Here is a 24,006-nt window from a genome sequence, read left to right as displayed (position 1 = left end):
TTTGTAGGATTTGTAGGAATAAGGCATACATACATGGGTTTTGTGAGGGAGTAACTCATTAGATTTTTATGGTCTTGTGGACCTTAATTGTCCAGATAAACTTGAACTGCCATGTCAGAACTTTTCAGGAGAGAATCTGTCTGTGAAGCTTAAGTGTTTTCCCCTTGTTCTAGGCAATAGAAAAACAAATGACAAAAAAATAAATAATTAAAAAAATATTTTCTTGTGTCAGCTTCCATGAGAGGGTAGTCCCCCAGCACTGCTGCCTGTGCTCTTCTTTTTACCATAGTTCTCTCCTTTCCAAGGGCAGACAGGCATTTTGGTAGAAGATGCTAGTTTGAGGCCTGGTTATACATTCCCTTGCATTGTGCTTGGAATCATTTCCCTCTGAAACCCAACAGACTCCAGTCTATTCTGTCAGATTTCTTTCTTACCCACAGGGATTTTCTTCTCTTTGTTCCTCTTAGTGGCTGCCTTTGGTAATTAAACCTCCCAAAGCCCCAATTAATCTGCTTACATATTTCTGAATTTAAATTTCGGACAGAGTTCAAGATCTTTCCCATAGGACTTGGTGGGCCCCATGTAAATCATTCTGTACAAATGGGAGTTTAAGTATCCCTGAATTGGTACAGAGCCTTGTCTACCTAATGAATCCATAGACCTCTGACTGAAGTGTAGTTAACTCTGCATAGTAAATGAGAGGCTCATCTGAGTGTCACATTTGACAGAGCCAAGGTACTCTACCCTAAATTTTTTTTACATAAGAAATGGAAGTTACACTAAAAATTTTAAAGTAAACCAGAAAAGACCATATGTCACTGTGATAACATAAATATTTTATGAAGAAAAAATATGATGAGTCTGGATCATATGACTGGACACCTAATATATGTGCACTCTTTCGAAGAGGCAGGAGAGTGAAAGGTAAAACATGTGTACTTATAAGATGCTTTTACATACCTTGACTTACTTAATTCTAATGAAAACTCAGGTACACAGGAATTAGGAGACTGGAATCCAGAGAGGTCAAGTAATTTGCTCAGCAAAATTATGTTGAAAGTTTGCCTAATGCAAAATGTTCAAAAATCATTCAAAAGAAAGAAGCAATGTTAGATTTGGGGGCCCTTATTAACTTTTTATCCTGAACATAAACTTCCTAATTTTTTTTTTTTTTTTACTGTGCTGTTCTTTAATGCGTTCTTTCATTTGTTTCTAAGACCCCTCAGGAAAGTTCTAATTTAGCTCAAAGTTTATTTTTCTTATAATGAAGTATTTTTCTCTTTTTTTTTTTTTAAATTGAGAATTTAAAATATAAGCAACTAAAGGAGGGAACCCAATTCAATAGTGTAACCACTAAAAAACCACAACGTGACAGTCCCTATACCTATGGCCTCAGAATGTAATTGTCACATCTGTCATTGGGAGATGCTGGTCTGACAGGCCTGCAAGAGGTAAATTTAATTCTCTTGAATTGTCTTTGTTCATTTCCTTCTACATTAACACACAGAGAATATGAGCTTGTGATAGAGGCAGAGTTTTGCTTTATCATTCTCATCTCAATTTTTACCCCTACACTTTTGGAAACTGATTCTTTCCCCCTTTTGCTCATTTATAAACACGCTGGCTGATGTGAGCTATGCTGATTTGTTTTCTCAAGCCCTAAGGTGTATGTAATGGAGAGGAGAAAAGAGGTAATAAAGAGTGTCCTTAAAACTGGCAGAAAAGTCCTCTCCCTCCTCCCTCTATCTGCATCATCCTGTTCAGCTGGGTACCATCAAATGTGTACTTACCTTGGGAAAGTTGCTATAGTAGAAGAAATATGTATAGTAGAGACAGGTGGTCTCTCTCGCCATAAAATGAGAGTTGGAAAATAATGACATTCCATTAGTCTATGACTAAACTATGTGTGGGTGTGTAGGCTCATGTGGAGTATAAAATCACAAAAAAAATATTAATGGGAGAAAGGCAAGGTAGGATATTGGGAATAGCGTTGGGATAGGTGCCAGCTTTGCCTCTGATTAGTAATGTGACCTTACAAAACTCTCTTTATTTTTCCAAGTCACCATTTTTACATTGTCAGATAAAGTAAAATATGCTGAGTCTGGTTGACTCACAGGACCTGAATGTAGAGCAAGTGTGAAAGTACCTTAAAAACTTTAAGATGCTGTAGAAAAACATTAAGCCAATTACAGTCACATTTGGGGTATCTCATCTGAAGAACAAAGAGAGATTGAGTGTGTAACATTCTTTATTTTAAAACAATCTTCTAATTTGAAGGAACGTAAATTTAATAAGATAGGTTATTCCAGGGAATAAGTTACATCTTGAGAATTAATTGGGCATTCTGGAAGCAGCATAAATTGGAACAGTTATTTTCTAGATGAGATTCTGTTGTCCTTTGCCTGATGCAGCTTATGAATTGGTCAGCTTACCATCAAGTCATAATTTATGGATGAGAAAATCTGGTACAATAATTCAAACTCATAGTCAATTAGTCAGCCAAATGAATGTATTGCTTATTAGGTTTGAAAGACTGGATTAGGCAGTAATGAGGCACAAAAGGATGGAATTCACATCTAATGAAACAGACATTCTCTAAGGAAAAGGCTTAAATTATTTAAAAGATATAGAGGGGGTAAAATCAACTAACTTAATGTTAAAGATATAAAGAAACAAAATAAAAATCAAGATGAGCTAAGGCTTGTCCAAAAAAGCTTTTGAAGGGTAGCTTTTAAAAAACCTGTACTATTACCATGAAGAAAGTTTACTTCTACATGAGAAATTTTTATAATTTATGTGATTTTGGACATCCATCCATTTTCAAATTTATAATTATTGAAATATCTAAGTCCTAACTAAATTATGAATTCCTTAGTGATTTTTTTTGCTTAATTTTTCATTCCTTCCATTTTAAGAGGATGTGGATGGTTAACTTTGAAGTTGTATAATATCCTTCCAGAATGAAATCTGATATGTATCATAAGGAGTGAGGTAGAAAATACAACATTCCCTGAATAAAGGTACTTCCTAGAATTAAGCTGTTTACTTTTAGCTCTAGTATACTATTGTAAGTCAAAGTATACATACTGCCCAGGCACGTTACCTAAACTAAAATATTGTTTCATAGGAAATACCAAAGGCAGTGAGATAGTCTGTTTTACAGGCTTTGGGGAGTGTTCACTGCAAGTCTAGAGCACACAACACTGAGCATTAAGACAGTAGCCATGGGATTAGGCCCCATGGTCCATGGTGGTTAATTCTCTTGGTGTCTTGTGTCTGATGTTAGCTGAGACCAAGTGTAAAGGCTCACTCTCCCTCAGTTCCTCTACTTTGCAGAAGCACACACGGTTACATTAATGTTGACATTTATGAAACGTTCTGAGTTTTGCCATATTTTATATGTGTGTTCTAAATGGTGTTATAGAAATCTAAAATAATATACCTAGATTTCTGACCCTCAGAAGCTAGATATTAAATGTTGTTTTTAGTCACTGAGTTTTGGGATAATTTGTTATGCAACAATAGATAACTAATACAGATATCAAAGAGCATGTTAGAATACCTCAGTCTTATAATACTGATAAAATTCAGGATGAATACTTGATTCCTATTTTAGTTGACTCTCATCAATTATCCCAAGTATATAAGGAGCGTGCTACACTCCTTGATGTTTTTTCAATATCCAAATTGGGTACAACTTGAAGAGAATAGTTTTATTTAACAATTTCCAAATATGCTTCATAGAGTATGGCTAAGGCAGTATGACAAATGCTTTCTTGAAAAACATTGATTTTTTTCTGTCATTTTTGAACAGATTACATATCGGTTTTATAAATAGCCTTAATTCTTCACATAGTGTGCCGCTTGCTTCTGCATATTACATATTTTATTTTCCCCAACCATACTATCAAGCACTATTATCATGCTTAGAAAATGAGGTCCAAAGACTTAAGTGTCTTATCAAACTCCGACAGCTAATGAGTTAGCAGAGTAAGGATCTGAACCCAGATATGACTTGTTCTAAAGCCTATTAAACTATTCGTGTTGCTCAAGGACATTATCTTTTTGTGGCCTTGAGAAAGCCCACCTTAGCAAAACATTCAAAGCTGTGGCATTCAAGATGGAGAGAATTCTTGGGACATGCGCTAGTAAATTTCCCTGTGTAACTAAAACAAGAGTGCCTTCTTTGATTAGAGGCTCTAAGTATCCCTCATTTTTATTCCTTCAAGCATCACATGTACTATTAGAATTCAAATAAATAAGTGCAAAGGTTGGATCCAGAAGGAATCATACTGGATTCCTTGCCTAACTAAGTCCTCACTTCTGAGAGTAATTTAAAAAACCTATTGACACTTTCCTTCATTTAGTCTATTTTAGTGGTAAAATACTTTGTGCTCTATTTTTTTTTCTTGATGTGAACAATTCTTTTCCCCCTCCATTTGTGATCCCCTTTGCTGTGATGAGTTAAATCTTCCCTGTGAAAAAGTTTTGCTTCCTGTTCTCATGACAACACCTAGCTATGGCATCATCTTGATCATGGACACATTCAAGAATACATGTTATGTCCAATCACTTTGGTAAAGGCCTTTTTTTTTTTTTTTTTTTTTTTGAGAAAATATAGCTGTGCTAAACACGGCATGACCAATATACATGTTACACATTGGATCTTTTATACTCTAGATCTTACACTTTCAGAGTTTATAAACTTCCTAAGATTGCTATGTAAATGATTATGTCATATAAGGTGAAAAAAAACTGCGTTTTCTAATAATTTTTAATTAACTTTGAAAGATTTAGTACCTGAAATTATCCCTTCCTTCTGCAGAATATATATTTTTGTCCTTTGGAAACTATAAGGAAGGAATTGGGCTGGTGTATTCAGTAGATACTATAGAGGGCACATTTCCAATATTGTGATCTTCACTTTCTTTAAGTACAAGTCACTATCTTTTGCTAGCTTGTTTATTGCAAGAGTTTGCATAAGCTACTTTAAAAATTTGTCTGGCATATAAAGATACAATCTTACTGCCTGGTGCTTTTTATGAAACATTATAAATGTATCCATTTCAGTCAAGATGCTTCACTGCAGTGCTGCATTATAAATTTCACATTCAGGATGAGCCTGCAGCTTATCATTAATGAACCCCCTAAATTTCAGGGTTTATACAGATGGTATGATTAAGTACTGGTAGGTTAAGGTGAGAATTATGGTCACAGAACCCTAATATTAGTCATAAGGATATCTATATATTGAAACAGCAGAAAATTAGGAATGAACTCACATAGCCAGAAAGTTTGAATCTACCCTCTTTCCCATTCCTTGATATTTTTTAAAGCTAAAGGCTCTTTCTTACAAAATGAACTTTCTATTCTTATACCTTTCCTTACAGATAAGCACTTTAGAATATCTGCTATTAAAGTAACTACTCACTGATGGTCTCATGGGACAGACAATGGTTCTAAAAACTAAGAGGACTCTATGTATAATTCCAGCGAGGAGTTAAAATATTTCTAAGTAAGCTTGTTGTAAATATTTTTATTTTGGTCTAAAATTTTTTTTAAAAGACTTAGTTTTTAAAGAGTTGCATCAGGAATATCAATATGAATTTATCACCTTTAAAAATATTTTCTAGCTGCATTACCAAATGGGCTATAAGAGGTGTCACTTTTTAAAAAACTACCATTAATCATGTGGAAAAACCTATTTGCATTCAGATGTTGGTTCCTAATACTGTCCTACCCAAAAGGAACCAGAGTTCCTTGTGACAGGAATTTCAGAATGATCCAGAACCTTCTTGTTGTTTCCAGAGAGAAACAATATTTTTAAAAAATAAAATAAAGGTGGAAAGGGATATCGTTTAAAAAATGAAGCAGCTTGTTTAAAGTTGGTCCACTGGTGTGGATCTTACATTTTGAGCATTATAAAGAAAATGATGATTCCTCAAAGCAATGAGCAGATAATATGAAGTATGTTAAAGGGAGGGCAAAAAAATTTCCGGTGAGTTATTGTGAACAAAGTTTATAGTAAGCAACTTGAACTGTGTGCATACTACATTCAGACATTATTAAATATCTGAACTTAAAATATCTTTGCAATTTTACATAGATTTTTTATTGCATCTCATTATTTAAAAAAGAAAAAAAAAAACTAATATAAAAGACCATTCAGAGATAGGATAAGCTCCAATACCCATGTCACCAAGGACCCCTGCCTTTTTCGTGTCATTTGGTCATGCACAGTGTTAGCTTCCCTACAAGGCTGGTTGTCAATGATCATAAGTCATCATAAGATGGCTCCCAGAAGTTAACTGAAGAATTTTGCAGCCATTTCTTCTCTTTAATCTGCTGGGGACAACTTTAGCCTCGTGCTTGCCTCTAAGTGGCTAACAAGAGCCTTCAGGTGTCCATCTGCCTTTGCTGTAATTGACTTATTTTCATTAGGAAACACCTTTGAATTTAAAGATGGGGTCAGACTCCTCTGGTTACCTGGAATGAATTCCTGAATGAAATCAAATTCGATTAGAAATGAGGGTGGGTATAAGGGATAGTTGATAGGCAATTAACTGTGGCCACTACCAGTTAAAAAATGTAATCCAGATTTGGAGTACAAAAGGCTTGGGAAGTCAAAATAAGTAATATTAAATTGTGATAGAGGCTAAAGAATAAAGAAACATTTATCATTGAAGGCACAGTAATAATTATGTAAAATGAAACCTAAGAACATCCAGGAGATGTATGATATGTGATTTGGAGAAAAAAACATGGACTTGAAAAACCCCAATGATATTAGCCCTTATATGCCACTTACACTCAATTAATCCTAGAAAGTACCCAGGTTTCTGTGTCCTAGTTACAGCTCTGCAATTTATAGCCCAAATTTATAATTGTTTCCTAGTCTTAAATTTTTGCTGATAAGAGTTGGTTGAAATTGGTACTGTTAATTCCACTCTCTATGAGTATTCAATAATTTTAAAATCCCAGTGGAAGTATGAAAGTAAGGATAAAGATGAATAAATAAGCCAAACTAATTCAGTTCAATTATTACATTAATAATATTTGTAAACATGTTATAATCTGTGCACATTTTTTTTATGTTTAAGGTATTTTTGATCCTTAGGAAAACCATGATTTAAATTGTAGGTGTTTTAACTGCTTAGGAAAATTATGATTAATGTTTCAATTATTTAATGGCATTTAATCATCTAAATATAATGGTTATACATGTATAGGGAACTTAAAACTGTCAGATTTATAAACTAATCAAAGACAAAGTGAAAATGAGTATTTTTAATTTTAATTAACCCAAATTACCAAATTTATAAATAAAATAGCAAGATTTGTTAAGTTGAGCTTAGGGGCTTTAAGAAAAAAAATCATATTTATAATTTTAATAGAAATTAAGCATACTGATTATAAAGATTACTATTTTTCACACACAAATTTCCCCTTCAGACAGTACCTAAGATCAGTTTTGGTATGCTATAAGCAAGAATATAATTAGGGCAAGGTGAAGATTGTATGCTTCCCCCAGCTGGTATATGTAATACCATCTATATAACTTAGGACTTTGGTTTTATCACCTGAGGTAGTAAGGATTCTGATTATGACTCCTGGTGGTGTAAATTATGGAAATCAAAGGGCAGGAAAAGGCCCCCGAGTAAGATAAATATCTGAAACATTACTTCTTCACTCTTTATTATTATGTGGTGATAAGGTCAGAAAGAAGGAATTGGGAGGGGCTGGAGACTATTTTGTAGAATGGAGCTTGTAAAATCTTTAGTGTTCTTTTATCTTGCCTTGGACCAAGCAGAGTTGTGTTTGAGTTAATAGTGGTGATAGATAATGTATGGTTGAGAAACAAATCAGATGTCCATGAGTCACCTGGCTTCTCCTTCCTTTAAATTGCCTCTAAATCCTAAAGGGTTCTAAGTTTGATTAATGAATATAAGAGGCTAGACTGGTGAGTTCTAATACCAGTTTTTAATGACTTGGCTCTTTACTATAAGCATTTATGTTCATAGCAGATTATGGGTTTTCTCTAAGGCATTTAAAACTTACTTGTAGTAGATGCTGTTGGTGAAGAGATTATCCAGAATTCCACAAGTCAGTGGCACTCTAGTGGCATCTGTGGTTAATGGATCTTTGAAAGCACACGTCATCTGAGCAATTAGTTCACTTGCCAGAGATGCTGAGGCCACAAGTTTGATCTGGAATTCTACAAGTCTATCAAATATCTTGTTTCTAAGAGAAGAATAAATGGCAAATATATTATGATGTTGATATGATGGACAGATGTTTGAAGGTTCTGCTCTAATAAAGGGTCATCCTCTAAGCAACTCATGTGAACTTAGAGTGGATCAAAGACTTTGAAGTAGTACTTACAGTGATCCTATTATGAGGTTGAGAAGGCTTTATACCAGCCCCACCTCCTTTTACTTTTAATAAGATCATTCCTCATTTGCTGTAGATGTGGATCATACTGCTAACCAGATTAACAGGTGTTGTTCAAGCTTTCATCAAACAGTGCTTTTTTTTTTCTGTAACAACACCCTAGAATTAATTCTTTCCCCTACGCCCTCCACCAACCATGATAATAGCAATTTTCCTTAATGAAAGAAAAAAAGAAATTATCCATAGGAAGGCCAAAATTCAGAAAGGTTCAGTATGCGTTACTCTGATACTTGCATAAATCTGCCAGTGAGAAGAATCAGGATGCTGAAAAGAAGTTATAGTGGAATTTGAGGAGTAGATTAGTTAGAGCAGTACTTCCCTACCTTGAATGTGTGTACACATCATCTGAGGAATTCTCTTAATATGCAGAAAATGATTCAATGGGTCTGGAAATCTGAATTTCTAACAAGCTCCCAGGTGATGCTAATATATAATGTCCAAAGAGTATGGTAAATTAGACTTAGCTGAGGCCAGAAAAGACATGATTAGATATTTGGTGAGTGGGTCATTGTAGGAGGAGACTCCAGATATTAACCTCAAATGGACAAAAGTAGAGTAACAGCTGGTTCAGGACATAGAATCTGGTCCCCTAACCAAGTGGATAGGTGTGGGCTAGACAAGACACTGAGAATCACCGATGGACTCTAAGCCAGAAGAAAACAAGATAAATTTGGTTAAAACACCATATTTTAGACCTATTTATGAGGATGGAGTGCGAGCCTAATATCATCCTTTTGATGACATTATTGCTTGATGATATATAATAAAGCACAAGTCTAACTTTGCTTAAATGTCTCTAAACCCCTTGTCCAAATTCAAGAATTTAAGACGTAGTTTGTGAGTCATTCCTGATAAATGCAGAGAATATTTCTTTATTATTTATTTATATATTTTTTATTATATATATATCCATCCATCCATCTGTCCATCCACCATCCATCATGAATTTCGCGCATTCTAACCATTTCTTTGGTTAGAATGATCTTTCTTTCACTTTTTCAATAGCTGTCTTCTTTATTATTTAGTTCTCACATTAAATGCTATATTTCCTAATAAGTTTTTCCTCATCCCCTATCTATAGGTTTCTCTGTTGTTGCTTCTCATAGTGTCCTGTTAGTCTCCTCAATTATTTGCTCATTTCTGTGTTCCATATTATTCAATCAGTATTTATTGTACTTATACCAGATGACAAGACTATCCTTCGTGCTAGATATACAGCATTGAACCAAACAGAAAAATGTTTGTTTTCAATTCTAATAATTTTTTCATGGATTTAAAGTTTGTAATAATTTATTTTGATTGTTTAATTGTTAACATATTAGATTGTAAATTCCTTGAGTCTAAATATCACAAATGTCCTATTCATCTTCAACATCTGTTGAATGATTCGATGAAAGTGAACAATAGGGCTAAAATTCTTTCTATAAAAGATAGACAACTACACAAAGAAAAATTAGAATAAAGTCTTAAGTAGGAGATTTGTGATGGCATAGGAACAAGATTTCATATTCAAGGCTAATTGATGGTTAGTGGAAACCTTATTTGAGCAGAACCCTAAAAAATAAGAGAATATAATATGTAAAGAGGAAGAAGAAAATAATGCTCTAGATATAGGGAACAACATGTTGAAAAGCATGGGACAAAAAGAAAGTATGGTGATTCTGTGATCCCTCTGCCAGGAAAAAAAATCAATATGGCTGGTGCATAGAGTCCAAGGAATGGAATAGCAAGAAATAAGCCTGGAAGTTAGAGAGAAGACACTGTATGAAAACTGTATGAATAAGCAAAACCTTGTAAAGCACTGAGAAATTTAGACTTTATCCTAAGGTCAATAGAGAGTGACTGAAGACTTCTAAATGAGGACACTGTAAGTTCAGAAACATAATATACAAGATCAGTGGATGCACCGTGAACAATAAATTGGACAGAAGCAAAACTATAGACCAGATTGAAGACTATTACAGTAATCTGGGCTAAATCTACTAAAATCTATCAGAGTTTAGAAATGTTATGATATAATGAGCTTAGAAATGTTATGATATAAAAACAATCACAAAAAGTAAGTATATTTCTGTATACTAGCAATGAACAATTCAAAAACGAAATTAAGAAAACAATTCCACTCACAGCAGTATCAAAAAAGATAAAATATTTAGGAATAACATTTAATAAAGTTATAAAATTAATATTAAAATTATAAAATATTGTTAAGAGAAATGGAAGGACTAAATGGAAAGACATCACATATTTGTGTATTGGAAGACATCACATATTTGTGCATTTAATGTCGTTAAAATGATTTCAGGTAGAAGCATGACAAAAAATATGTATTTTAGAATATGAAACTGACACTGATGTGGACATAGGAATAATGTCTACTCTAGGAAGCTAAAGAAGCCTACTCTAAAAGGTCCAGAGTTACCCAAGATTATTAAAAACAAAAAACATGAATGTGTATTTGTATGAGAATTCGCTAATTATGAAATCATGGCAGCTAATTCAAATTAAAATCACATACTCCTCCATTTGGTGGGGCCCAATTTCTGTCTTTCCTAATTTGACTTCTGGAAGGATAAAACCTGTACCTTCCACCTTGCAGCCCCTAGAAGCATAGTTGAAGTCATCGCTAATGTTCTTGTTGCAATGGGGATTTCACATTGCCTGACTGCTTTTAATCCTCTTTATAGATGGAGTTAAATGTTACCCTCTATGCTCTTCCCTCTCCTCTTTCTACCTCCCAGCAGTCCACATGTTTGCCTTCTTCACAAGGATCCCTTCACTGCAGAAATGTTTGTCTTTTTTTGAATTGTCACACCCTGTTTCTTTTGCTGCAGGGTCTGATGCTCGTGACTCTACTGCTTCTAATTTTCCTGCCATCCTAACTCATTCCCTCTGAGTCTTCTGATTTTTTTACTATCACCTTTGCTACTTCTAGCACTTCCACTTCTTCTGTCTCTCCAACTTTTCTCATCGTTTTTCTCTTCTAAATCTCCCAAGTTTCCATATTGACTACCTCATGATAGTAGTGGCAGTGGCAATGGTCCTGAAACTTCCATAATTTCTAGTTGGTGAACTAATTACTCATGATATATAATGGGATAATCTTCATGTTTTGGCAATCCATTTTTGTTTTGCAAGGAGCATGGTGATTAAGAGTACACTCTGTAGTCACGTGGCTTGAATTCAAATTCTGTATCTGCCACTTTCTAATTAACTTGTACATGTTTTTATTTAAATCCCCAAAGACTCCATTTTATGTTAGTAATAATTACCTGATAGGATTATAATGAGAACAAAAGATTAATCTACATATAGTATGTATTGAAGTGCCTGGAATTGGATAATGTTTCAATAAATGTCAGTTTGTTTTCTTCATCATCAGATATTTTCTTATTTTCTCCCAATTATTACAGTAAGTTTCCTTTTGCATTTTCTACTTTTTAGATTTAGAAACATTGCAGAAGTTTCTAGGTACTAGACAATTTTTAGGGATAAATATGATTTTCCTGCTTTATGTATTTTTTTCCTTATGGAAAGAATGTTAATGGGATTACTTTTATTTTATATAATATCTGGATGTATTTAATAGTAAGCTATATTATAAACAGGTTTCTAAGTAAAACTGTAAGTAGAATCCATAATTCCTGAACTGTAGCCACAAATACAAATCTGTTGGGGCAAGGCGTAATATAGAAGATAGAAATAGACTGGGAGTAAAAAAACAGTTCTTATTTTAGAACTACTATTGTATAGCTGCTGCCCTTGGTGTAGTTCAACTTAACCTAGATAGGTCTAAGTAGAAATTAGACCAAATATATGCTTTTTGTTAAGGAGTACTCATATTCTAGGACTTTGGTGTGCTGTGAGAGCAAGAGCTTAAACAAATCCATAGTATTAATATAAACACACCTTCTAGAGAAGATTTTTACTCAAAGATTTGGGAAAGACACAATAACTGATTACTAATAGTAAGATTAGCTCAGTCAGGCCTGGAGATGCTTCTGGAAGTAACATTACGACTGCTACCCAAGGAGAACCTCAAATTTAGTTCAAACTTGTACAGGTTGGTGATGATGAGACTGGAAAAACTACATTTGTGAAACATCTGACTGGTGAATTTGAGAAGTATGTAGCTACCTTGGGTGTTGAGATCCATCCCCTAATGTTCCACACCAACAGAGGACCTAGTAAGTTTAATGGATGGGATACAGCTGGTCAGGAGAGATTTGGTGGACTGAGAGATGGCTATTACATCCAAGCCCAGTTTACCATTATAATGCTTACAAGGATGTGCCCAAATGGCATAGAGATCTGGTACAAGTATGTGGAAACATCCCGATTGTCTTGTGTGTTAACAAAGTGAATATCAAGGAGAGAAAAGTTAAGGCAAAATCAATTGTCTTCCACTGAGAGAAGAATCTTCAGTACTATGACATTTCTGCCAAAATAAGTACAACTTTGAAAAGCCCTGCCTCTGGCTCGCTTGAACACTAACTTGGAATTTGTCACTGTACCTGCTCTTGCCCCACCAGAGGTTGTCATCGACCCAGCTTTGGCAACATAATATGAGCATGATCTAGAGGTTGCTCAGACAGCTGCTCTCTGGTATGAGAATGATGACCTGTGAGAAAGTGGAGCTGGACTCAGCATCAGAAGGCTAGTTTCATTGGCAACTGTCCTGTGATGTCAGTGGTACAGCATATTTGCCACTTGATTATGGAGCTAAGCAGAACATGTGCTTAATCTTTGGGATGCTGAAGGAGATAAACAGGCTTTGGAGTGAATGTGGCAGTTAAAAAAATACCTTTATTTTTTGGACCTTCATATTTAGCTGTTTTGGAACACTGTTTCCTTACCGAGTTTCAAATATAAGTCTACTGTAGTGATAGCGCAATATTCAGTGGTGAAATCTTGTTTGTTACTGTCATTCCTATTCCTTTTAGTTTGGAATCAGAATAAAGTTGTATTTCAAATATCTAAAAATAGTAAGATTAGTATATTATTAGATTTTAAAACCCCGTAACTTAAAAGAAATTTAGAATTAGTTTCTTGGCTCTTTGGATTAGTTCCTCAGCTATGCTGAAGTACATGTCAAACCTCTAGATGTACTTTGATGGAGAGAATTTGGGAAGTATCAAACATCTAGGACTGAAATTCATTGACTTTATTATGCATGTTTCTATTATTATCTGTCTTTATAATTCTGGTTATCAGCAAATAATTGTATTATTAGTTATTATTTGTAAAGTATAGCCCTTATGAAATGGTTTAGTATAAATTACATTTATAAAGTTTTAAAATAAAGTGTTTAGAATATATTATTTACATGCATTTTGTATTTCAGAGCATTAAACATGTGATATTAAATAGATGTGTTGAGTCATGTCTTAAAACCCATCCCTTTTTGTTAGATTTTTAAAAAATGCAATTAAATAAAATTTAGCCATAAAAATACTATTTTGACTATATACCATTGTGTACTTTTAATGAAGAAGTAGTATTCATTTTTTAGTAATACTTTAGGGAAACACTAGTGCCTCTTTTTTTTGATAACTGCCACTTGAATTGTTCAGTTTTGCTTTAAGCTATCATAAGCCAGGATGGGTGAACAATTATAATTTTCTTTTTCAAACAGTATTTGAATGTTTATAGTCAGTTTTTATGAAAACTAATGTAGGTAAAATTCTAAACTCTGACCTTATCATCTACATTATTTTAATTACTTTTGAGGTCACAGACATGTTTCAACAGATTCTCATATAGTGAGTAACATTTTACTTTGTTATTTATTGTAAATTATTATACTTTATCGAATACTTGGGCACACTGGTAAGAGATTAATCTTCTACTGCAATGTTTACCTTGAAATTTGCTTTCTTTTAAAGTAGAAAATATCAGGATAATAATGCTATCATTAAAAAATAAACAAAAACCAACTATGCAAAAAGTTGTACAGCTACCAGTAAAACTTATTTTCAAAGAGATAATCCTTTAGCCTGACTTATTTGTCTTATAAAGAATATGCCAGCATAGAGAGAGCAAAAATTTAAGTCCATTTTTAGGGGCAAGTTATATAACAGTAGTCATTGTTAATTTGGGAAAATTATTTTCTCACCATAAAACTTGTTAAACAACCATACTAATCTGGAACAGTCATTTTCTTCAATTATTTATTATACTATTATTTTGTACTATTATTATATTATTATTTTGAAAATGCCACATGTTGCTTAGATTTTCACATGCAAAGTATAATTTGAGATAATTTTGGATATTTCAATTCTAAGAAAATCTCTTCTGAAATATATAGATTATTGCTGCAGTTTGTTGAATATATGTTTGTGCTCTAGATTGCCACCTATCAGCATATAATATATATGACTTAAGATATAAAAATGAAGTGAAAAAATATGTTAAAGAATTTGTAACCTTTTGAGAAAGCATATAGTCATCACTGTCTTAATTCTGCCCTAGGTCTGTGTGTGCCTATGGTCGTATAGACATAAACTTGCAGTTCTTAGAAATATTTTCTATGAAGCACATCAGTTTTATCTTCCTGAAATGTATACTTAATTGCTAAAGAAATAGTGTATATCACAAATGCTTCTCATGAATAGCGTGGCTTCCTTTTCTAGTTAATAATTACAGAATTCTTTAGAATGAGTACAATACATGTTTTTTGCAGTGGCAAATTTTTCTGTGTGACCTGGACCATTTAAAATTGTTTTTTCTTTGTTGATATTTGAATGATTGGCCTGTTTGTCTGATAAACATACCAGAACACTTTAGAGTTTTACAAACATATTCTTTTATATCTCTAACTGGGGTTTTTGATAGCTAAAAATACCAAAAAGTTAATTTTCTAAACAGGAATTCATGAGAGAATATGCATGTGTGTCGAGCTTTTAATAATTATGTTGATTACTGATAGGCTCTTGAATCAACTGTTCCAATCTGAAAAATATGGGAAGGTAAGAAGATTAATTTTTACAAATAAGATAGTATGCATGCAGGCAGAACTTGTTTGGAGATAAAGGTCAGTAGCCATCTGTTCCCCAGTCTTATTTAGAAGAGCAGAAGGTGTGGTATGTCATACCCAAGCTGTTTTCAAATGCATGATAACAAAACATGAAATCATTTGGAAGGTAAATTTTTTAAAATTTGACCCTGAAACAAATTGCTCCCCAAAATAAACAAAATAATGTCTTTGGTTTCTTCTAAGATTTTTTTTTCTACAGAATTTGAAAAGTTACTCAGCTTCCAAACCTAGATGAATGTACCCAGACTTAGACTTGTAAAGTAAATTATAGCCAACACAAATATTGGAGAATACCGATATAATACTGTAAATATAATACAGATTTGCCAATGATTGGCTAGATTCTCACATAGAAATTTTATCTACCTGTTCTTTAAATGGCTTAATCATTTCATCATTATCATCGTCATCATCATCATCATCATCATCATCAGTTATTATTTACTTATTTACTTACCTATTGTAGGTATACATGCATCTTTCTGGAATTTTTTTTGAGGACCCATGTGGGCAATACTTTTCAGCTCTGGTGTCAGCTGAAAGGCAAACTTACTAAAGGTTTTAAGAGAGTGTGGGCCCTAAAGCAATAAAATATGTAAACATGACAATTCTTTTTAGCTGCATCAACTTTTTGGTATTCCCACAGCCAATCTCAATTTTCTCTTTTTATAACAACTCAGTAAGGGGTTTTACCAGAGCAGACAACCATGAAATTAATTTTCCATAGAAGTTTACTGATTCTGGGAAACTTGCTGGTCAGTAATATTGGTATAAGTCCTGATGGCTGTTTCATTATCTTTTTAATTGCGGTAAATTTTATCAGCATCATTTCTACCAGATATATAATATGCAAAAACTTTAAGGGAAGGAATACAGGATTTTTTTCAGATTTAATCTCTTAACTTTCAGCAAGATTTATAGTAGCACAGCACTATGTTTTTTTCTTTTAATAGCAAGATAACTTAATGATTTGTCTTGGCACTTGCCGCACCTGACATATAGAATGTTGGAAGAAGTAAGATGCCCCAGTGCTTCACCGAGTAACTAAAGAGCTGACACTCCCCTTGTGCTTCATCAATGACAAAGTTCTTTCTTAAAGCTAGCAAAAGCTGGATATGTTCACTCAAACTTGGATAATTTCTTTTCCTACGTTGTGAAGCCCGAAATACCTTCAGTGTCTTGGCAACCTCATAGATATCTCTGTTGTGATTGTTGCTTCAAATTCTATAGGAATTATGCAGTACTTATTTTAAGAAAATAGAGTTTAAATTAATATAAGTGATCATGCCTAATTTTATAGAACTGAGAATTTTCAGTTATTAGCTTTTCTCTATTCAAAAAGGGTTACACAACTTGGGTTATTGGACTGGGAGAAGTTTGCTAATAACAAGACCTGGTCTGCGTAGAAGCTTCTGGAGACTGGTCATGTGGACTGCTTTTGCACTGACTTGCTTTTCAGGTGACCTTCCTTACATAACCTCTGCCAAATGCATCACTTTCTTGTCTTGAAAGGCTCAGCTTTGTTCTTCCCTTTGCACTGGGTATACCACCAGGGATATGAGCTTCTGCTGAATGTCTCACTCCCTGCTGATAGCATTTAAGAGGAAAAAAGTCCTCCATTAGTGCTTGAGACTAGCATGTGTTCTGTAAATGGTGTTCATGTATATATTCTGGAGAGTGAAAGTTTTGCAGATGTAAGGAATTTCCTGCTTGTTCATTTCCCTAGAGAGGTAAATGGGGTATGTTGTTAGATTTTTTTCCTATTTAAATGTATTTGAGAGCTGAGAGACTGAATGTTTAAGAATAGAAAGGTGACCTCTCTGAAAGGTTGTGACAAGTGGAGGGTGAGGTAGGAGGAGAATGCTTTCTGACCTTCATCCTCCCTGCCCTATGCAACCCAGGGGTTGGAGCAGATTTGTACCTTTTAAGAAAGATTTATAGAACATTTATTAGATGCAAGGCAAAATGTTAAGTTAAAGGGCTGCTAAACAAAACAGGAAAAACAACAACAACAACTGAAAGCTTGGTTACTACCCTCAAGGAGCTCAAGGACATACCATAAAAATGCATGGAGGTGTTTAAAACAAACTATGAGTCAATGTGAAATTATACTATTAGATAGCCATTTATCAAATGCTTCGTATGTATTAGCTCATTAAATACTGAAAACCATGAAGTAGAATAAAGTTAGTGGTGGTTGAGTCACTTGCTCAAGGTTGTATAGCTCTTAACAGAAGAGCTGGTTTTGAACCAATGAAAACCTGGTTCAAGCATCAGTGTGCTTAACTGTTACGCTGCATCTCCCCCTCCTCCCTGTATGATGCAGAACAACATCTCGTACATGTTCATAAAAAGAGGCATTGATTAATTCTGTCTGACTGAGGTGTAGAAACAGACTCACAGTGGAGTGAGTGGAGTTTTCTTATCTTCTTTCTCAAGAAGATAAGCAAAGCAAAGGTGATGGTGGTGGTGGTGGTGGTGGCATTTACCAGGCAGGGGAACCAAGGAATGATTTTTTAAAAAAAAAGGAAAGAGAAGGAAAGAAGAAAAGAAAAGAAAAAAGAAAAAAGAAAAAAGAAAAGAAAAGGAAAAAAGAAAAGAAAGAAAAGAAAAAAGAAAAGAAAAAGCAGCAAATGGAGTTTGGCTTTTCTATATTACAAACTTTAAGGGCAGGAAGAGTCAGGGGATAAAATTGGAAAGGGAAACAGGGCTGAATTCTGAAGGATCTTATAAGCAGTATGAGAAGATTAGAATGTAGATTATGAGAAGAGTATTGCTTGGGGTTGAAACCAAGGAAACAGAATAGACTTCCAATATCTCCATCAGGGGGCACTCAATCTGGGAACTGGCCACACCGATAATGGAGGATTTGAGATCCAGATGTTTTTTTTACTAACTATGAGGCCCCTAGGTCAGAGGCACAAAGAAAGCCATTGGAATTACTGGACCCAACAACACAAATTACTGGTGGAAGCTGGGTCTATTTGAGCCTGACTTGGTTGCCAGAGATGCTGCTGAGTCATTAGAACAAGGGGTTGGAGGTGAGAAACAGTCCTCCACTCTCTGGCCAGTGTCTCCCAGTGGACAAACACTGGGAAGTGCTCGTAAGGAGTCACTTACTGAACAGATGAAATAGGGAAGGGAAGGCATGAATCTGAGGGCCAAACCTAGGCTCAGTGAAGTAGAAAGGATTTCACTGCAGGATTACAACAGGATTACAAAACATGGAGTTGACTACAATTTGGAATATAGATTAAGGACTAGAGAATAGTGGAGTCACAGAGCTCATTTGGAATGCTGTCGCATTTGGCAAGGCTTAATAAGAACTGGAATTAAATTAGAGTCTGGAGGAATGGCTCATTCACTCTCCTCATGACCTTTTTTATTCACTAACCATAAATGAAAAGATGATAAATATAATTATATTAAAATCGAACATTCCATTTATCAAAAGACAATGAAAAAACAAACTGCAACTGCTAGTTATAACCTGGGAGATGATATCTGCAACACATAAAGTTTTGAGAATAACATTGCTACAAATCAATTAAAAAATGAAAAAAAATCAGTAGAAAAATAGGTGAAAGAAATTAACTTGCATTTCACAGAAGAGAAAACCTGAAAGGCTAATAAGCATATAAAAAGATGCTCAATATCAGTAAACAGTAAAATGCAAATTTAAACCACACCGTGATACACTTTGCACTAACCAAATTTGGCAACATTTAAAAAGCCAGATGATTTCAAGTGCAGTGAAGATACTGAGAAGTGGGAGCTAACTCTACTGATTCTGGGAGTGTACATGGGTATAATCACTTCTAAAAGCATTGAGATAGTATCTTGCCCATGTCCCAAAGATATTGTTATGTATATATGCAACAATGTAGCTGTAAAATACTAACAATTATTTGTAATAATAAAATAAAAAGCAGTAAAATAATAAAACAATTAGAAGCTACTTAAAGGCCTGTTGTTATGCAAATAAAATATATTGTGTCATATTCCTACAATGTATTTAATATACAACAGAATATGAATAAGCTGTGTAGTTCACCTGCAAACATAGCTGAATTTTGAAAATATAAAGTTGAATAAATATACTAATTATAGAATTATATATACAACATATTACCATATGTAAAGTCCAAACTGTATAAAACTTAATATACTGTGTGTATGTGTGTATAACTATGACAAAAAGTTATATTCAAAGCCTGAGAGAAGGGACATAGAAGGGACTTAATAATTTTCTGTTTTTTAAAGTACATAGAGGAACATAATACGTGTTATAAGTTATTTGTTCATTGTTTTTGTATATATTACAATATTTTATAACAAAAGCAAATTTAAAAATAAAAAGGGGCTAAAAGAGGAGATATAATAGAATCAATGTCATAGAAGGCTATGAAAATGAGAGGAGATAGTATTTTAGGGTGTTCCATATTAGAGTATAGCATCCTATACTATAGGAAAACAATATTTTCCCTCCACTGAATTATAAACTCCCCAATTAAAATTATATCTTTTACCTTTTTATGTCCCCTTGTGCTACAAAGCTCTAGTGTATGCATGTGGGTTAGAATGATGGTGATGCTGAAAAAAATTAATTACCCCCTCTCCTACCTGATTCCCTTTCCATTCTGTGATTGGAGGAAAAAATATCCCTAATGGATAGGAAGAACATAGGCAAATTGGACTGGATTTCATTCTAGCTTTGTCATTAATCAGACGGGTAACCTTAAATAATTCATTTACCTTCTTTGAATAACCAGTTTCCTTAATTGCCGAATAAAGAGATTGGAGCAAAAGTTCCTTTCCAGCTTTAAAATTCTAAGGTCGATGATGTCACTTTTGAGACAGATTTATTATATGTAGAACTTTCCACCTTTATGCACATAAATAGTTGTTTCTGTGCCTGAAATCCCTAGTCACAACCTGTCTTTTTTATATAAGTGATAACAGAGAGTTTTTTTTATTCTATGTGATACACCTTATTGCTGATTGTTATACATCAAAATGATGAGTCTGCTGTAATTTCTAAGCTGTCAACCTGGATGTTTTCAGGATTTTGCATGTCCCTAAAGTGCTTCACATAGCTTCTTGGTATTGTACACAGAAAACAGAACACATGGTCCTTTCTTAAGAGTCCTGGGCACTTGATTTGGTTGGTATTTAAGCATCGACTTTTAAACTACATCATCAGTTGGCAAATTTATTTTTTAACTGCATTTTATTAAAATCTTGCAGAAATAACCTACAAATCCACTGCATTTTTTTTTGTTTCTGTCTGGTGCCAAAAAACAATGATCCAACAATAACATTTTCATGAATTCACATTGGTATTCATTTCTAAATAACAGTTTATAGTTTTTACTGTACCTATTTTAGGAACATGAATTTGACATCTATAATCATTGCTGTAAGTCATGAGGATAAGTTTCGTCTTGCAAAAATATATATTTCTTCTTTCAACATGTTTATTTTCAGAAATATTCTAATTTAATAGTGAAATATATGGTTCTAATGGGGATTTCAGCAGTAGCAGTGTTAGAAGAGAGACATCGTTAGCATCAAATATACATGAATTCAAGAGAATGTGATTGAGATGCTGTTGACATTGCTTCTTGTGATGAGTCAAATTTTCCACCTGTTTTGCATTTGAGGGCTCTCAGTCTTCTATTCTTATTCCTCTCTCTTGTTAAGCTTAGGGATCCTGTTCTCTATTGTCTTCATTTTAACCTTTACCCCTTTTATAGACATTAGTAAAATTATGTTCACTTCTTAGTTTCTGAACATCGAGTTTCTTTTATGTTTGTGCATGTGGTTCTGGAATATTGGGTCCAACTTTCTGGCTGGTATTAGTATTCAAGTACACATCCTCACTTTATGTGTTTCGCTTACATAATCCTAATATGGTAATTTTGGTGTAGATACATTCTCTATTAATAGTACAGAATTAACACTATTGTATGAAAATAATAGTTTTATTTTGTTTTTACCAAATGTGTCAGAATTCTCTGTTATTTCTGGGCTAATGTACAGCACCCCACCCCCCCAAAAATTAGAAGTATTATATATGTGAGACTATATAGTGTTTCAAAAAAGCCATTGAGATTAAGATCTATGAATCTATTCAATAAGTTTTCAGTTAATATCTACCTTGTGTTAGCCATTATGGACATTTGAAACTGGAAGTAAGAATAGACAAGTTGCCAAAGCTATTCTCAGATTAATCCGGGAGTTGGAAGTAAATATGCATTCCTTTCCGAAAGTATTCTCAGCAGTCAGGATTTTACTCCAAAATCAGTACAGAATGACATGGTGAGGGACAATCACTCCCACAGGACAGTTTTCTAAAAGAAAATTATTGAGAAACCAAGTTAATTCACCAGGACAGATTCTCTAATTGTTCGAACTGGGTTCTAGAAGAGTGTGATGATCTAGGTGGGAGCTGTGAAAATAAAGACATAAAAATGTTAGCATGCAAGAGAGAAGTGTTCAAAGACTTGGCTTTGTTACCATGAGTACCTAGAAGGGAATGAGGCAGAAAACTGAACTTACAGGATCGATGAGGAATTTGCATTTTATTTCTAAAATTTTCCAAATTTGGGGATTGCTTTAAATCTAGACGTTTGCAAGAATAGAGTAGGCTTCCAAAGTCAAACAACCTGGGCTCACACCTCAGCTCCATGACCTTGAGCAAAATATATTCCTTTCCTATGTCTGTTTCCTCAAATAGGAGTAATGGTTGTGCTTATTTCATAAGGTTATTGTGGTAGAAAATGAAATAATGCCTGTATAGTACTTAATATCATGTCAAGGGTCAAGGAAACATGTACCGAGTGTTAGTGATTATTATTATCATAACATACTTTAGTTTTAGTCAATTAAAACATACAGTCTTAGAAGAGATTCACTGCAGGGATTCTCTCTACTTTAATTTTTAGAAATGGTTATCGAGTAATAGGTCGCTCACTATTCCATAAGCTTCCTGTTTCCTTTTGTAGAGTTCTAATCATTAGAAAATTTTTTCTTATTGAGCCAATACTTGTGATCTCTAACTTCTACTTATTATTTCTGGCTTATGGAGCTTCATATAACATTGAACTTTTTTCCACATGGCAGCCTTTCAAATACAGTATTTAAAGACAGCTCATTTCCCATATGTTTTCTCATTTCTAGGCTAAATCTTCTAAATCATAGGGTTTATGTTATAATCCTCTTGTTCTTTGAGGACATTGTTGGCTAACTAACTACCTATTCTTAGCTCCCTTCTCTCTTATCTGCCTCCAAAATAAAGTTTGAAAAGCAGCAAAGGGTAATCACGAGACTCAGGTTGGGCCAATGAGATGTAACAAGAGCTTAGTTTGGACACTCTCTGGGAAAGCACTTAGTTTCCTAGTAAAAGTGATCTTCTCAATCTGCGTTGTCCCTTCTCCTTTCATTACCTTTCTTCCTGTCTTGAGTGAGGACATGATTATTGGGGCTACAGAAGCCATCTTACAACATTTAGATGATAAGTTTGAGGGCAAAAAGTCAGTAAGCTAAGGCCGCAGGAGTAGAATAGTTGACAAGAACTGAAGACTTATTGACCGCATTCAACAGCTGAACCAGGGCTTGCAACCCATTATCTCAATCTTTTTGTAGATCAGATGATAACTGTTTATATCATTGAAGCCAGTGATTCTCAAACTTTACCATGCATCAGAAGTACCTCTAGGGCTTGTTAAAATGCAGAGGGCTGGACCCTAACTCTAGAATCTCTGATTCTGTAGGTCTGAAAACAGGCTTGATAGTTTGCATTTCTAACAAGTTCCTAGGTGACACAGATGTGGTGGTAGCAGTGAGAGCATTGTTTTAAACCATTGTTAGTAAAGAACTGGTTTAAACCATTGTTAATCTGACTTTCTTTTCTTTGAAGCTTATAGCCTCCTTTAATATAAGTAAACATTTTATTTGATTTTTGAATTGCTCTCAGAGTGTTTCATCGGTATTTCAAAAAAGATTTCTAAAACTCTCCTCCACTCTAGAGAGTTCCTCTATCACACAATCTATACTTCCATACTACCTAGCATAGTTGTCTGAGTTCCTCTTTAGCAAATCAATCATCAGTCTATGGGACATTTAATGAAATTTTATTATGTGCAGAATATTGGGAAGATTCAATAATGGGTGAAATATTGCCACTACCCCAATGAGTTTACAATCTTGCCACTTCCCTGAGTTTACAATCTAGATAGCAGATGACACACAAAGACAGAGAAAGACTATTTCCATCTATATCAGATATGACCATTTTTGAAGAGTTTTCAAATATATTAGCACAGTTAATACTTAAAGATAATGGGAAGTAGATACATTATCACCCATTTTGCAGAAAAACTAAGGTCCAGCTGTTTAAATATTGAATCTAAAGAAAGCCCAAACTAACACATAGTGAAATCAAATCTAAGAATTTTAAATCCTAACTCAGTGCACATCAGACAAATTTTCGTAATTAATATTTATTATTTCCA

The 24,006-nt window shown here is 34.0% G+C and overlaps 1 protein-coding gene and 1 pseudogene across 1 annotated transcript in view; one reads left to right on the top strand and one right to left on the bottom strand.

Annotated features, from left to right (window-relative positions):
• LOC102886631 (60S ribosomal protein L32) overlaps nt 1-11,328 on the bottom strand; it is a 176,687-nt gene extending 165,359 nt beyond the window's left edge. The window contains exons 1-2 of the mRNA XM_015585772.1: nt 11,186-11,328; nt 8,059-8,241 (exon numbers count right to left, since the gene is read on the bottom strand). Coding sequence (XP_015441258.1) covers nt 8,059-8,241; nt 11,186-11,328 — 326 coding nt within the window. The remainder of the gene's footprint in view (nt 1-8,058; nt 8,242-11,185) is intronic.
• A 139-nt stretch (nt 11,329-11,467) lies between these two features.
• Nucleotides 11,468-13,078, top strand: LOC102886382 (annotated as a pseudogene).
• Nucleotides 13,079-24,006: the final 10,928 nt, after the last annotated feature.

Source organism: Pteropus alecto, unplaced genomic scaffold, assembly GCF_000325575.1.
Source record: "Pteropus alecto unplaced genomic scaffold, ASM32557v1 scaffold92, whole genome shotgun sequence".
Taxonomy (NCBI): Eukaryota; Metazoa; Chordata; class Mammalia; order Chiroptera; family Pteropodidae; genus Pteropus; species Pteropus alecto.
The sequence above is the reverse complement of the archived record's forward strand: the minus strand, read 5'-3'. Positions and strand labels throughout refer to the sequence as shown.